Genomic DNA, 15680 nt, shown 5'->3' on the forward strand with positions numbered 1-15680 from the left:
GTTACACCCCATCACTGTGTTAATCCCATCACCACGTTACACCCCATCACTGTGTTACACCACCATCACTGTGTTATAGCCCATTGCCACATTACACCCCATCACCACGTCACACCCCACCACTGTGTTACGCCCCATCACCATGTTACACCACCATCACCATGTGCACCACCATCATGTTACACCCCATCACTACGTTACACCCCATCACCACGTCACACCCCACCACCGTGTTACACCCCATCACCATGTTACACCACCATCACCACTATCTATTTCTGAAAGTACAGAAACTCAGAACCCTTTTCAGCAATAACCCCACCCCACGCCACCCCACCCCTGGTAACCACTACTAAACTTCTCTGTGCATTTGCCTACTCCAGATAGTTTGAATTTCCTGTAGCGGAGATCTTACACTAGTTCTCCATTTGTGTCTGGCTTTCTCTCAGCATGTTTTCAGGGTTCATCCACGTCATAGCGTGTGCCAGAACTTCTCTCTTCGTGGCTGCATGATATTCCATTAAGGAGCTCTGGTGGTGAAGTGGTTAAGGCATTTGGCTGCTAACCTAAAGGTTGGTGCTTCAAACCCACCAGCCGCCCTGCAGAAGAAAGACAAGGCAGTCTGCTTTCACAAAGATTGACAGCCTTGGAAACCCTGTGGGGCAGTTCCACTCTATCTTACAGGGTCTCTGTGAGTTGGAGTCAACTTGATGGCAGTGGTTTGTTTTGCTGAATATTCTGTTGTGTCTACGCACCACATTTTCTTTAGCCGTTCACCTGCTGATGGACGGTGGGGTTCTTTCTCCCTCTTGTCTGGTATGACTAAGGCTGCAGTGAACATTGTTCGTGTGAGTCCCTGCTTTCATGTCTTCTGCGTATATATATGCCTAGCACTGGAATCGCTGGGCCACGGACCAATTTGAGGTTCTTTAGGCTGACATTGTTGAGCATCTCAAACCCTAAAAAACCGAACTTAGTGCCATTGAGTCAGTTCTGCCTCACTGGGTTTCCAAGGCTATAAATCCTTACAGCAGCAGACGGCCCCATCTTTCTTCCTCGGAGTGGCTGGAGGAGCTTTAACAGCGAGGGCTGCCTCCTCTGCCCCAGCGGCAGGGCTGGGAGTGGCCGTGGCCTGCGGGGCCTGTCCTCCCCGTCCTTGCTGATCCTGCCGGACAGCCAGAGAGCACTGAGGCTCTGCCAGCAGGACACTGGCCTCTGGCAGAGCCTGGGCTTAACCCCCAGGCTGCTCTCCGGCAAGCAGCTGAGCCAGGGCTTCACCTATGTCCTCTGGCATGGGAGGGTGGGAAGAGGCAGGCAGGGTCCCACTCAGAGACCTGCAACGGACCAGCTCAGGCTGTTAAGCTTTCATGCAGCTGCCTGGACAGTGAGCAGGGGTTGGAACCAAGCAGGACCAAGGACACCCCCTCCCAGTCCTGCTCATTCTGCAAGGGCGGCACGGCTGACTCCCCAAGAGGAAACACGGGCGTCTTTACAACTCCCTGTGACAGTGGACGGTGTTTCCCTCCGTTTTTCTAGAATGCCAAATGCCCTGAAAGAGTTCGCGGTCCACAGGGAAGATGGCTACACAAGAACTAGCCCTTCTCCGGGGCGCTAAGTGCTAAAGCAAGATGTGTGCTGGACGCTTTAATTGGTTGGAAGATGGGTGTGTCTCAGTCGTCTGGGGTGGTCAAGGAGGGCTTCCTGGAGGAGGAGGCACTTCAGTAGAAGTTAACAGATCAATGGGATGGACTGGGAGCCATTTCTGCATGAGATAACAAGACAAGCAAAGGCCAAAGGCCTAGAAGAGCAAGAGGCGTTCAGAGTGTGGCCAGTAATCCACACGGTGAGGGTCGTCCTCAGGGTGATGGGCATCAGAGGTGAGGTGGCTGAGTATCAGAGATGACATGGCTGCGCTGGGGTTTTAGGACAATCAGGGGGATAGCTTGATGAGTTTTCACAAACTGTTGTTGTTATGTGCCATCGAGTCAGACCCGACTCATAGTGACCCCTCCTTGGGTTTCAAGGCATATCACTAAAACTAGTCACCCTTTATAATCACCACCCAGATGGAGAAAGTGAACATCTTCACCCTCTCAGGAGCCCTCCTCTTACCCCTTTCCATGACTCCCTTCCCCGAAGGTAAGCACTAACCTGAATCCTAACACCTTAGACTCAATTTGCCTGTCCTTGAACTTCATATAAATGGCGTCATGCAATACACACTCTTTGGGGTCTGGCAATGTCACTCAGCATCACGCTTGGAGAGGCACCCCTGTTGTTGCCTGTGTGCTGTTCACTCTTATGTGCAGGATTCCATCCTGTGACTATACAGCGTATCCTGTCGACGGTGGATTGGCATTTGAGTTGTTTACAGCTTTTGCTTGCTGCAAAGTCCTACCTTCTTCCTAGGGCTGCCACAACAATATACCACAAAGTGGGCAGCTCTCAAGAGCAGACAGTTATTTTTGCACGGTTCTGGGGACTAAATGCCCCAGCAGGGTCATGGCCTCATCACTTCCTTCTGTGGGTCTCTCTCGTTGCTGGTGGCGGCCAGCGCCGTCGGTGTGACTTTGCTGTGACTTTGCTGCTTATCGGTGCATCTGTGGTGTTGTCCCTGTGTCACAGTGTCTAAACCAAACAAACCAAACTCACTGCCACCAAGTCGATTCCGACTCATAGCGATCCCCTTTGGGTTTCCAAGGTGGTAAATCTTCATGGAAGTAGATTGCCCAGTCTTCCTTCTGTGGAGTGGCTGCTGGGTTTGAACCACCAACCTTCTGGTTAGCAGTCAGATGCCTTAGACACTACGCCCTCAGAGCTCCTTGTCACAGTGTCTCATCTGCTCTTTTTATGAGACTCCACTCTGAGAGAATTAGGGTTAGAACCCACCCCACTCGGGGATGTCCTCATTAACACAAGAGAAGGAAGCCTGGGTCCTACTCACAGGCATTAGGACCAAAGCCTAACTTTTTTTTGGGTACACCTCAATCCATAACAGTAAGTAATGCTGTGGTGAACATTCTTGTATGTGTCTTTTGGCGAACATGTTTATTGCTTTTTGATGGATATATGTCGAGGAATGGAACTGCTGTATCGTATCACATCACATCACATCATATCATGTAGTATGTTCAGCCTTAGCAGAAGCTGCTGATCAGGTCTTTAAAGTGGTTTGGGCTTACACCCCCACCAGCAGTGTAGACACTCGTCTTCACACTTCATAAAGAGTTCATGTGCTGGACTATGTGTGACACCCAAGTGGAACCTTCTGGAAGCTGGGTTATAATTCTGGTCTCTATTTAACAAGCTGTGTGACCTTGAGCATGTTGCTGAACCTCTCTGAGTCTCTCACCCTCCACACTATTGAATGGAGAACAATATGCCCTGGTAATTGTGTCTTTCATCCAAACCAAAGCCAAACCCACTGCATGGAGTCAATTCCAACTCATAGTAACCCTAGAGGACAGAGTGGAACTGCCCCATAGGGTTTCCAAGACTGTCAGTCTTTATGGAAGCAGACTGCCTCATCTTTCTCCCACGGAGCAGCTAAAACCAATACCAAAACCAAACTCCCTGCCGTCGAGTCGGATCTGACTCATAGTGACCACTTCTTGGGTTTCCGAGGCAGTATCACTATGGAAGTAGATTGCCCAACCTTCCTTCCGAGGAGTGGCTGATGGGTTTGAACCACCAGCCTTCTGGTTAGCAGTCAGATGCCTTGGACACTACGCCACCAGAGTGGGTTCAAACCACCAGCCTTTTGTTTAGCAGCCAAATGCTTTAACCACTGCACCATAGCTCCTCGTCTTTCACCCAGCAGGTGCCTAATCAACATTGGTCCATTGATTCCAGGGCCAGTGTTGACCCTGTTCCTTGTGCGCATCCTTCCGAGCAACCTCAGAAGCTCCACAGTCCAGAATAGCTTCGACTGTGTCCAGGAAGCTTCAGGGCGGTCAGCCCTTCGTGGATTTGGTTCTCTACAGTTGAGGACACCCATGTGAGGGCTGCCCCTCTCCAAGAAGGAACTCAAGTTACTCTTCAGTAAAAGTCTTGGCAGAAGTTCTTGAAAAAACCTTGTCTTCTCCATGACTCCTGAGAGAGAGAAGGATAAGATTCAGTCTGTCCTGTCCATGAGCCTCATAGCTGGGCCTGAGAGCTGCCACCACCTTATCCAGCCTGCAGGCTCTCCAACCCCTGATGGGGTTCATAGTGCTGGGGTCTGGCGGGAAGCCCCAGGAGAGACACAGGCAGGGTTCTATGGTCAGCCCGGCCTTATCCTTGCTATGGCTCCTCTGTTGGGTATGGCTTAGAAGAATCCAGTCTGTCTGCAGTGACCTGGGGATAAGGGGTTCTCTAGAAGACAATGTGAAAGGCGGCTTCTGGGCCCAGGTCCTACCATGGCTTCTCTCAGCTCTGCTTGGGGCTTGGCTCAGAGCACCAGAGAGGATCCCTTGGAGTGGAGGCTAAATTGGAAACATCTAGAGCGGAGCTCCAAGTTGTAGCCGATGTCCTGCCCTGAGGGGCCCGCAGCCCTGGTAGGCTCTGGGAAGTCCAGACTGCCAGGGGTCTTCCTGAACCCCACTTCCAACATGACATGAGGCAAATTGGATTCCTACCTGGTACAGGAATTTAAACCAAGGGCCTGAGTGAGGTTTGTTTGGGCAGGTTGCTAGTGCTAGGTCAGCTGGGGCCAGGGGATGGGTGGGTGAGGAGTCTGGAAACAGGCACGCAGTGTTGCTCAGCTCAACCCCTTACTCAGTGCGTGCTGGCTCGGGTCTCAACACCGTCAGTCCACTGCCTCCTGTGTAAACAACAGGGTCCGTTAGGGGCTGCTGCGAAGATGTCGTGAGTCGGTGCCCGAGAGCCCTTAGCACCGGGCCTGAAGCCAAGCATGTGCACGGTAAACACTGCACTTCCTGTCAGTTTCTGGCTAGGCGACATGGGCAAAATTGCCTCACCTTGCTGGACTTCTTCCCATCTGCAAAATGGGTATAGCTATCTAGTCACTGTCTCACTGGATGACCAGCCTGTATCATCCTTAGCCGGATGAGGGGAGATGAGGGTTGGCCCACTCTGGGGATGGCAGGCCAGGAGAGGTGAGGATTAGGGAGAGGGAGCCAGTGTCTCTGTGACTGGAGGTTCCCCTTCTGAGGCACAGGGAGTCCCAAGCCTTGCCCGGCCCAAGCTGTGGCGAGAGATAGGCCCAGCCATGTTAGACAAGGAGAAAAGCTCACCCATAACCCCACCACCTACCATCACAATGACTTCTCTTTTACTGTGTTCCCTTCCACTCCCTGACTGTCCATCTTTTTCTAAGCAGTGAACAGAAACAATTTTGTATGTTTCACAATACACAAGTTGGTATGTTTCATCATGAGCATGTTGGACATTTTTACCCCTTAAATTTTGTTATTATATTAAATGTATACATTGTTTTTGAAAGTCAGGTTGTTTTTCAAGGCTTAAATGAAAAAGAGAAGTCCTCTGGACCCCTCTCCCCTCAATTTTCACTCCCTACAGTCAGACTTTGTTTTTGACCTTAACTTCGTAGTGCTTAGTACCACATACACTGCTTGGAAAAATAAAAACCCCAAACTCGATTCCAACTCAGTGACCCCCCCCATTGGGTTTCCAAGGGAGTAAGTCTTTAGGGAAGCAGACTGCCTCACCTTTCTTCCACAGAGCAGCTGGGGGATTCAAACCACTGGCCTTTTGGTTAGCAGTCTAATGCCTTAACCACTACACCACCAGAGCTCCCACATACACTGCTACTTCTTTTGATCTTAGGGAGTCTCTACTGACCCCCTGTGGAGGCCCTGGTTCTTTATGTCACCGCTGTCTGTCTCTGTCTTCACATCTTCTCCCATCTTCCCAACATAATTGTATCAGAATTCCACTTAGCTCAATAGATAATGGATACCATATTGTAACAAAGTCAATAGTATTGAAAGTTGAACCAGGTAGTATGTCAAGATGGCTTTGCTCTCTTTAGACTTTCTCTTCTCCTGGAAGTTGATAATTCAGTTTTTGTTGGCTAATTTTCTATTCCCTATCAGAGATGTGGGAGCTCTGGTGGCGTAGTGCTTAAGGCATTTGACCACTAACTAGAAGGCTGGCGGTTCAAACTCACCAGCCACTCCTTGGAAGGAAGATTGGGCAATCTACTTCCATAGAGATACCGCCTCAGAAACCCAAAGAGGGGTCACTATGAGTTGGAATCAACTCGATGGCAATGAGTATATGAGTATAGTATCCGAGATGTAAGGAGCTCTTGTGGCCTAGTGGATAAGGCACTTGGCTGCTAACTGGAAGATCAGTGGTTCAAACCCACCAGCTGCTCCATGGAAGGAAGATGGGGTGATCTACTTCCATAAAGATTTACAGCCTCAGAAACCCAGTGGGGGTCACTATGAGTCAGAATTGACTTGATGCAGTGATTTTGGTTTGGTTTGATCAGAGACGTGAATCACTGTGTACATTGCCAACGTAGCCCCAGATCCTCTCAAAGAACTTGAACTCTGCCTTCATGACGTTCACACACATCAGGTCATCGCTCCTCTTTAAAGCCCACAGTGGAGTCCTCACGCCCCTTTAGAGAAGAAGACCCAGGGCTCCTACCCCATCCGAGAAGCCCCTCTCAGGACCGGGCCGTGGGAGCCCAGCCTCACGCACGAGGTGAATCCTGAATTCTGGGTGCAGAGCAATCGGCAGTAGCAGGATTGGCCAGAGTCAAATGGCAGGTGAACTTGGCACTGACCACCTGAAGTGGGGGCCAGAGCCGGAAGTGAGAGGGTCACAAGGACAAAGGCACAGGCCAGTGGCAAGAGCAGAGCCTTGGAGCCTGAGGTCCTTGGAGCTGAGCCAATGCAAACCCTCTTTACAGATGGGGAAACTGAGGTGCAGAGAGGGAGTGGGCCTCACCCAAGTCACACAGTGAGTTAGTGGCAGACTAGACCCAGGTCTCTAATAGTTATCTTTCTTTCACCATGCAGCACCCTCCCACACACACACACATACACACACAATGTCTTACCTACACATCCAGACATCCACAGTTCCCATGTTTGGATGCAGGCAAATATTTCCTGACACCGGTCTCTGTATCTGTGTCCTAGAGCCAAGGACATGCCCTGTGTGTGCTGTGGAAGGATGCTGGGAATGCGAGGGAACCCTGAGAACCATAGAAAGTTAGCACCCTCAGACCCCTTGTTCAGAGAGGGACATAGAGGCCCAAGCGGGGCTGAGCAGGGCAGGGCAGGGCCCCAGCTGGTCACAGGGCCCGGCCATGGCACAACCCGCCCCATCAGCACCATTTCTACATTTCCACAGCTCTGATGAATAATTAAAGCAAGTTAAACAAACACTGTTTAATTGCCTGCGGATGACAGGGCACCCAGGGAGCCATAAACCCCACCCCGTTCGGGGCGTTTGCCCAGGCAGGTGGCACGGGGAGCTTGAGTTGGCTGCCTCCCCTTTGCCTGCTGGCTGGGCCTCTCGGGCCTTTTCGTAGCTGGGGACCTGGACGCCTCGTGCCTGCTAACAGCCAAGCCTGCTGCCCAGTGCCAGAGCAAACGGGGCCCGGCCAACACACTTTCCAGAAATAGGTTCCTTCATGGCCAAGGCGTGTCCCTCCCTTCCGAACTTCCCCCCTGCAGAGAGCCCCATTTGTTGCCTCAGAACTAGAAACACTGTGTCCTAGCCTCCAAGCACCTCAAGAATGTGCGGTTTTCACAGTTCTCTGGGTGGGTGTGCTGTTGTTCTCTGCAGCTGCCTTTTACAGCTCACCCACCTCCATCGCACCCCACCTCCACCTTCCCATACTCAGGAGTGTGGAGGAGGCACTGAGGCGGGAGCAGGAGAGGTCCTCCAAGTCAGTTCTGCCCCAGAGTCTGCCCTTTGGCCCCACAGCACGCGGCTGCTCGGGGTGCATGACCTTTTCTCCAACTAGATGTGAAGGGCGCCTGATAGGTGGACACCTCATCGGTCTTAGCCCAGGGCCACCAAGGGCCTCATGAACACGCCTCTGAGTGGAGGAGGGGATGGTCAGAAGGGTGGGTGGGTACATGAGTGCCATGTAGGGTGGGTGGGTAAGGAGTAGGTTAGGTGGACAGGTGAGGGCAAAGTGGATAGATGGGTCGGTGGATGGGTGATTGGGTGGGTGGGTAGATGAGTGAGTGGGGGGATGGGTAGAAAGTAGGGTGAGTGGATAGGTGGGAGATGTTCCTGGGTGAGTCAATTCCGACCCATAGGGACCCTGTAGGACAGAGTGGAACTGTCCCATAGGGCATCCTAGGCTATAATCTTTATAGAAGCAGGTCACTAGATCTTTCTCCCAAGGAACGGCTGCTGGGTTCGAACTGTCGACCTGTCAATTAGCAGCTGAGTGCTTAATCACAATGCCACCAGTGCTGCTTGGGTGGGAGTGGGGTGGACAAATGGGATTCTGTTTGTTTTGTTCTCTTTCTCCTGCAAGTCTTTCTTTTAGCAGCCCAGGAGTCCATGGCTATCTGTTTAAGTTTTAGAGGGAGACGCTAGGGTCTCTTCACTGGGCCTTGTTGGCTGGGGGCTTCCTAGAAGACTGGTCTCATGGGGACTCAGCTTTTCATTGGAGGCCTCCCCAGGTGTCCATGCGTGTGAGCCTTTCCTCTTGGGCCAGTCCCAAGGGGGACTGTATCCCTCTCCCATCTGGGGTTCTTCCCAGCCTTTAGAAGAGCAGGGGTCTCCAGTCCCCCAACCCTCCTCTGATGTACTTAGCTGCACCTTCTTGCCTAGCTAGGCATCTTGTGTTCCATCTTGCAGAATGTTGTTGGCCTCGCTCTTCTGCTAAGGGGTAGCCTCTGCCCACCTCTCTGCCTTGTAGTCTTACACCTTTTTATTTCTTTACCATCACTTTCCCAGGAGGCAGTAGAGCAAACATGTGTGTTCAGTCCACTGTGTTTAACCCAAAACCATCCCCATCACAGAGTCAGGAAAAATGTATACATTCTTGTAGCTGTGTTAATGTTCCAATGTTTATACCTCAGTCTTTAATCTCCTTTATGCGTTGGGGTTACCGACAAGGTTTTATTGAGGGAGAGAGAGAGAGAGTTCTGTACCTAAAAAATGCTTGTAAACCACCAACTTGGCCCAGCCAAGGGGAGAGAGGGTGGGAGCTGAGGGTGAGCGGGGCTCCCGTCAGCCCATGTGGCGCCTTCTGCAAACCAGGTATGGCTGGGTGAGCAAGCAGAGGGCCAGATTTCAGCAGGGCTGGGCACCCTCGGGGGTTACAGAGCCTGGACTACATATTCCCATGATCCTAAGACCCCTTGTAGTGTGCCCACCACTCTCAATGGAGGAATTGATATTTCAGAACAAGAAAACTGGCAAAATGATTTGTGCTCAGGCTTAAAATGTGTGACAAAGATGAGGGTTATCCAGGGACAGGTGGGGGCTGATGGTGTGGGGGCCTGTGGACCTGTGGCACGGGGAACACACAGGGTTCACCCCACCAAGAGGCCCCCAACGGTCAGCCCCAGGGTGCCAAGTGGAACCTGTTGAGTTACCCAGAGTCCTCCTGGTCTGTATGTCCATTTAGCCAGATGAGGTTGCTGTGGGGTCAGGATTGGAACTGAGCTAGGGGAGGGAACAATGTAGGCCGTTGCTGACTTCTAGAGCAATCAAAGCTCGTCAGAGCAGCTTTGAACCATCGTTTCCTCATTAAAGAGCTGCGGTCTCTGGGAGAGACAGACATAAACAGACACTTATGATACAGGCAGATGCCTGCAGGGGGTGGAGTCCATCCATCCTGCTCTCCAAATTGGCCTTCCTGCCTCCGGTCCCCCTACTCCCACCCCCCAGACACTCAGCTTCCAGAGAGAGGTTTTAAAAAGGCAGAATTGACCTTGACGTTTCACCCATGTAAACCCTGCAACAGCTGCCCACCAGCCCCAGGACACTGCCCAAGTCCCCACCCCAGGTCTCCAGTGCTGGGCCTGCCCAAGTCCCCACCCCAGGTCTCCAGTGCTGGGCCTGCCCAAGTCCCCACCCCAGGTCTCCAGTGCTGGGCCTGCTTGCTTCTGCAGCCCCAGCCACCGCCCCTGTCCCCCTGTGTCCTGCCTCTGCAGGGTTATTCGTAAGCCCAGCCCTGTTCTCTCCCCTCTGGCAACAGCACTTGCTGTTTCCTCGGCCTGAACGTGGCCTCCCCGACTTCCTCACCTGGCCAACCACTGTTCGTCCCTCGGGTCTCTCCTCAGTTCCACTGCACCGGCGTGCCCCCTGACTGCACCCACCCGGCCGGCCCGTTCTGTACGGGCAGCCCTGGGGTAGGCTCCCTCAGCTGTATGTATTTGCCAGTCTTTCCTTGCAGGCCATAGTTCTCCAAGTCAAGGAGCACACCTACGTACCACACATTCATTCATTCCATTATCAGAGAAGTTTGGAGCCCCTACTTCGTGCAAAGCCCAAAGACCCCCACCCGCCTGGAGCTCACATGCCGACGAGGCCTCCCCTGTGCTGCCTCAGTGCCTGCCATGGAGCAGACACTCAGTCTGATATGACACGGATGTGCCAAAAGGGGCTTGGTGGCAGGCTGCATGGAGGAGGGGGCCCTGAGGATAAGGCCCTGAAGGCTGAGTAGGAGTTTTCCAAGCCAGAAGACAGAGAGACTGCCCTGCCCTGCCCTCATGGCTGCCCCTCTTTTCTTTCAGAATGCCTGAACTGCACCCGGCTCAGCGACATGAGTGAGCGGCTGACCACGCTGGAAGCCAAGGTCAGACGGACTCAGAAACTCCAGGCCTGGGGAACTGGCTGGCTGAGGGTGGTTGTCAGCCACCTGCTAAGTGTGGCAGGGGAACCCCTATCCCAAGGAGTTCAGGACATCTGAGCAGCCTGGTGTTGCTGAGGCATCGGTGTGATGCTAGGTGGCCTCTGCGGGCTTGGGCCAGGCGCCTCGGGTAGGCATGGGCATGGGGAACGTGAAGGGAACAAGAAACTGGAAGGCCCCAGACAGCAATGTGGTCTAGATGCAAGGTGGGCAGATGGCTCTGAGCTCCCAGAAGTCAGCCCTTCAGTGGAAAGAGAAGCAGAGTGCTGGCCTCTCCCCCCACCCCAGCCCAGGCCGCTGTTCCCAGCTCTGGCTCCTGGGCTGGGGCCAGCACCCCACAGTGTGGCACATGTGTGCTTCCGGCTGAGTACCCTGGAGCCCTGGGAAGGCCTGGGATCTCCCCCCACCGCTGCCAACCAGCTGGCTTGGGCCTGCACACAGTCACTGATGGGAAGACACGGTGGTGTAGTTGCCAAGGAAACCAGCAGCTTCCAGTCCCGTCCACATCCGTGACGGAGAGCATCTGAGGGCAAGGCACCCTAGAGACAGACCCTGGGATGAGGACTCAAGTACAGGAGTTATTTGGGCATGAACCCCAGTGGCACTGGGAGAAGAGAGAAAAAGTAACACCTGGCAGCGGATGTGTGCATCAGAGAAATGCTAATGGCAGGCAGTGGGCATGGGCATCTGGCTCCATCCCCAGTGGGCTTCTGGGGGTGGTATAGAGTGTGCCCCAGAGCTAGTGCCTCGAGGGGTGAGGCAGCTGGGTGATTTATCCCGTCTGCCCGGTGGGTGAAGGCTCTCTCTGAGGGTTCTGCTCTGTTGTTTCTGACCTGCCCTGTGCACACACCAAGTCCACTCCTGTGGCCAGAGAAGGTCCTCAGCAGAGAGTCGCAGGTGCAGTGAGACGCCAATGTTGGCTCAGGGTGGAGGGGACATGTATGATGCACAAAAGCATTTGCACCCTGATGGTCTCGTGCTGGGTGGGGCCAAAGCTCCACCCCCCGCGGAAAACCAGCCCTGTGTGGTTGGCTGGAGGGCTGGCAGAGGACAGGCCTAAGAGGCTGCTGCGGTTGCCTCGAGGTCTCTGTGGAGCCTCTTGGGGTGGGAGGAACTTCTGGGGTCACCTCGCTTCCCGGGCAGAGCCAGGACCAGCTCAGCATCTGAGCTCAAGACAGAATTCTCAGAGCAGAACAGTGGCAGGGGGCGGGTAGGAAGTGGGCCAGTGTGGCCATCTGGCAGCATGCCTGGAGTGAGGACGAAAGCACCAAGGTGGGGGCTGAGGACCCTGACAGCAGGAACCCCTCGGAGCAGGCCTCCGCGATCTGGCTGTGCCCCAGCTCCGAAGAGCCTGACAGGTGTCCCTCTGAGGGTGTGTGGGTATGACACATGGACACACAGACACATGCACACACACACTGATATACATACACACATGGACTCATGGATGCACATACCCCCCCACGTATGCATACATGTGTGTTTACACACAATGTGTATGTCAATGCACACACATGTGCACAAGCACCTGTGTGCATGCACACACATGTGCACACACAACACAACCCTTGCCCACCATACAATGCCCTTGGCCTTGCCCCTGCCTTCAGAGCAGCTCATGTGACTATCGGTCACCTGGAGTCACTTATATGTGGGGCTGCCACCCACAGATGGAGGACTTGGGGAAGCTCTCTCTGAGCCCCCACCCCATCTATAGAATGGAACGGAGGCTGCTGGGAGCCTCAGAGAAGACAGTGGGAGGACTGACTTTGTAAATGGGAAGTTCTGGACAGATGCCATGGGCCACCCCATGCCCTCACCTTCCAGTAGAGAGACAAGTATGTGCAGAAACACTCCTGCAGGGAACCTGCTTTGAGAAGCCTCCAGACATGAACAGCTGCCCTCAGACTCCTGGCCCTTCTGGGTCCCCCTCAACCCAGATCCCTAGGCACAGGCAGCCTGGGGTGACCTCTGGGTCAGCAGCCCTCTGCCGGTAGGAATCAGAGGCTACAGGAAGAAAATACTGCCAGAGGGCAGAGCCAGGGCTAGGGCAGCCTGCGGAGAGGGCACACTGTGGGGAGAGGGTGCAGCCTGGGGCCAGGGGCCAGGGGCCAGGACAGCCCAGGTGGGACTACAGAAGCCACAGAGAACATGGGGTCAGCTCTGGTTAGAGTCTGGGGTCAGAATGGGTGAAGGCAGCAGCCAGACGGGCAGACCACAGACAGGGAGTCAGGAATTAGGCACCTAGAACAAGTCAGTGGCAACCTAGTACCTGGAGATGGAGACTTCTGCTTGCTCAGCTAAGAAACCTGCTGAGGTGTGTCAGGTGGCATGCGCTCACTGCAAGGAACAGAAGAGCCCAGCCGTCAGCCACTTATTTCACAAGGACGTTTATCCTTTGTTCAGCAACAGGTGGCCACAGGGCTGGTGTGGTGGTTCACAAACCCATAACCTTCCCCTTTGCCTCCTTAGTGAGCTGGCCTTTGTCCTCACATCTGGTGCTTCTTGGTTATAAGATGGCTGCTGCAGCTCAAGGCATCACATCTTCACCCCGTGTTCAAAGTAGAAAATCCAAAAAGCAAGCCCACTGCCGTTGAGTTGATCCCAATTCATAGCAGTCCCCACTGGGTTTCCAAGGCAGTAAATCTTTATGGAAGGGGATTGCCCCATCTTCCTTCCGTGGGGCAGCTGGTGGGACTGAACCACCAACCTTCTGGTTAACAGTCAAATGCCTTAGGCACTGCACCACCAGAGCTCCTTATTCAAAGCAGAGGATGGAGCAAAACCCTCAGCAGACTCATTCTGCCTCCTTGGCCACCAGTGGGCATATAACCACCTCCTAGTTGCAAGGCAGGCTGGGAAAGTGAGCACCTGGTTGTTCTGCTCACCTGGTGCTGCTCTAAGAGAAGACACCACAGGTGGAATGGCCTTAACAGATGGAGTTTATTCCCTCACATTTTAGAGACTAGAAGTCCAAATTCAACGTGCCGGGCTCTAGGAGCTGGGTAAAACCCCTTGGCCTTGGGCTTCAGCTCTGTCTCCTGCTCCCGGCCCACTGGGGTTGAGGCTTTTCTTCACTCAGGCAGCTGCTGGCTGCTGAGGCTGACAAGCCCAAGGTCAACAAGTAAAAAGGCACAGTCCTGCTATCACCAAACAACATGGAAGGCCACTCATTCAAGTCCAGAAAAAGTCCCAAGATCAGCAGGGTATGGCAAGCTGCTGACCAACAACTTAGCTACATGCAGGGTCCAAGCATGCCAAAAAGCTGGAGACCTTCCTCAAAGCCGCTTCTTATAAACTGGAAGCAGCCCACGTCCCTAAAGCAGCTACTCAGCTGCTTCAGTAGATTCCCCCACGGAACTGATTGCCAGTCTCACCATGAGGAATAACTACATCCAGCTGCCCAGGCACTCAACCAGGCCCAGCCATATTGACAACAACCTTAACTACTACACTGGTCAAGGAAAAAGGATTTGTTATCATTGGCTCAGGCCAGTGATGGTTCCTCTTCTGGGGCATGCCCACAACTCCACAGCAGGAGTCCCTATTGGCCAGCAGGGCTCTCATTGCCCCTTCTTCTCTGCTCCCTCAGCTTACACTCTGACTTCCTGGCCCATGAGATTGGGAGGGAGCCCAAGGGGATCTCTCCCTGTGTGAGAGTCCCGGCAGCCCCTGGTCCAGGAGGGCAGCAGCCTGGCCAATCATTGGACAGCCCTAGAAGGCTGTGGTCTGGTGCTCTTGGGCTGAGGCCCCATACCCACAGCTGCCCGCCCTGTGAGCTCATGGCTGGGGCTGAGATGGGCTTAGCTGCTCTGGGAGGGTGGCCAGGGCCAGCCCAAGGGGCCTGGACTCTGGCCAGGGCTGGTTCACACTTGGCCGTGGCCAGGGTGCCTCTGCCTGGTCAGTGGGCCTGTGGGCAGTGGTGTCTGTGTGGGAGGTGCCCAAGGGAGAAGCATGCCAGGTCTTCTGGGCTGGAGCAAGGCCTCAGGTGGCAAGTCCCCCCAGGGGCACCGGAGCTCTGCCACAAAAGGCCAGAGCACACCTCCCCGAACCCCTGCCACCCCTGCCTGCCCCCCTGCTGCTTGTTCCCTGGCTTTCACCCACCCCTCCCTGCCCTCCTGCTTCCTCAGCCACCACAGATGGCCTCACCTCAGCTCCAGACCCAAGGGACTACCCCGTGCAAAGATGCCCAGCTGCACTTACCACCTTCACCCCAAAACCTGCCCCCTCCCATGCCCCCTGGCGGCCAGGTAGAAATGGAGGAGCCATGCAGCTTCTGTCTACCCTTCTGCCCCCCACGGTACCAGGTCCTGGTGTTCTCCCTCACCCCTTCCTCGTGCCCTGGGCCAGCCCATTATGCAACAGCCACGGCCACAGTCGCCTCCAGCTCCTCCACTGTCCCGAGCCCCCAACCTTGGCCTTAGCCAGTCAGCTTCCCAGAGGATGCTGGGACTGGTAGATCTCCGTGGTTGGGGCAGGAATCGAAGCCTGTCCTCCTTGTGTGACCCCAGGGGGTTCTGATTCTCTTCCTGGCTGTCCTGTGACTGAGCCCAGCTCCTTCCCTCCTCCCTGAAGCCAGCCAGACTGGCTGTGCTGAGCTGTGGGGTGACAAGGCATTGCACGGGGCCTGGGCCTGCGACCCACTTGCTGGTGGCCTTGGTCAGGTCACTTATAGTCACTGTGCCTGTTTCTCACCACAGGAACCTTTCCTGCCTCAGGGACCAGAAAGGGGAGGAGCTCAGAGAAGTGGCCTTGAGGTTTTCTGGAACACCCCACGAGCAGTAACCCATGTGCCCTGCCCAGCTGGAGACACTGAGGCCTGGGGCAGGGGTCGGGTGGGGGCCATGGGGCCAGGAGGGTAGCTGTGTCCTGCTCCACC

At 54.3% G+C, this 15680-nt stretch overlaps 1 protein-coding gene across 1 annotated transcript in view; it reads left to right on the top strand.

Moving 5' to 3' along the window:
* Positions 1-15680, top strand: part of COL26A1 (collagen type XXVI alpha 1 chain) — a 219836-nt gene that overhangs the window by 186539 nt on the left and 17617 nt on the right. The window contains exon 4 of the mRNA XM_007942321.1: positions 10686-10747. Within this exon, the coding sequence (XP_007940512.1) occupies positions 10686-10747 (62 nt within the window). The remainder of the gene's footprint in view (positions 1-10685; positions 10748-15680) is intronic.

This window comes from Orycteropus afer, unplaced genomic scaffold (assembly GCF_000298275.1).
Source record: "Orycteropus afer afer isolate SDZICR_OR568_19922 unplaced genomic scaffold, OryAfe1.0 scaffold00006, whole genome shotgun sequence".
NCBI classification, from domain to species: Eukaryota; Metazoa; Chordata; class Mammalia; order Tubulidentata; family Orycteropodidae; genus Orycteropus; species Orycteropus afer.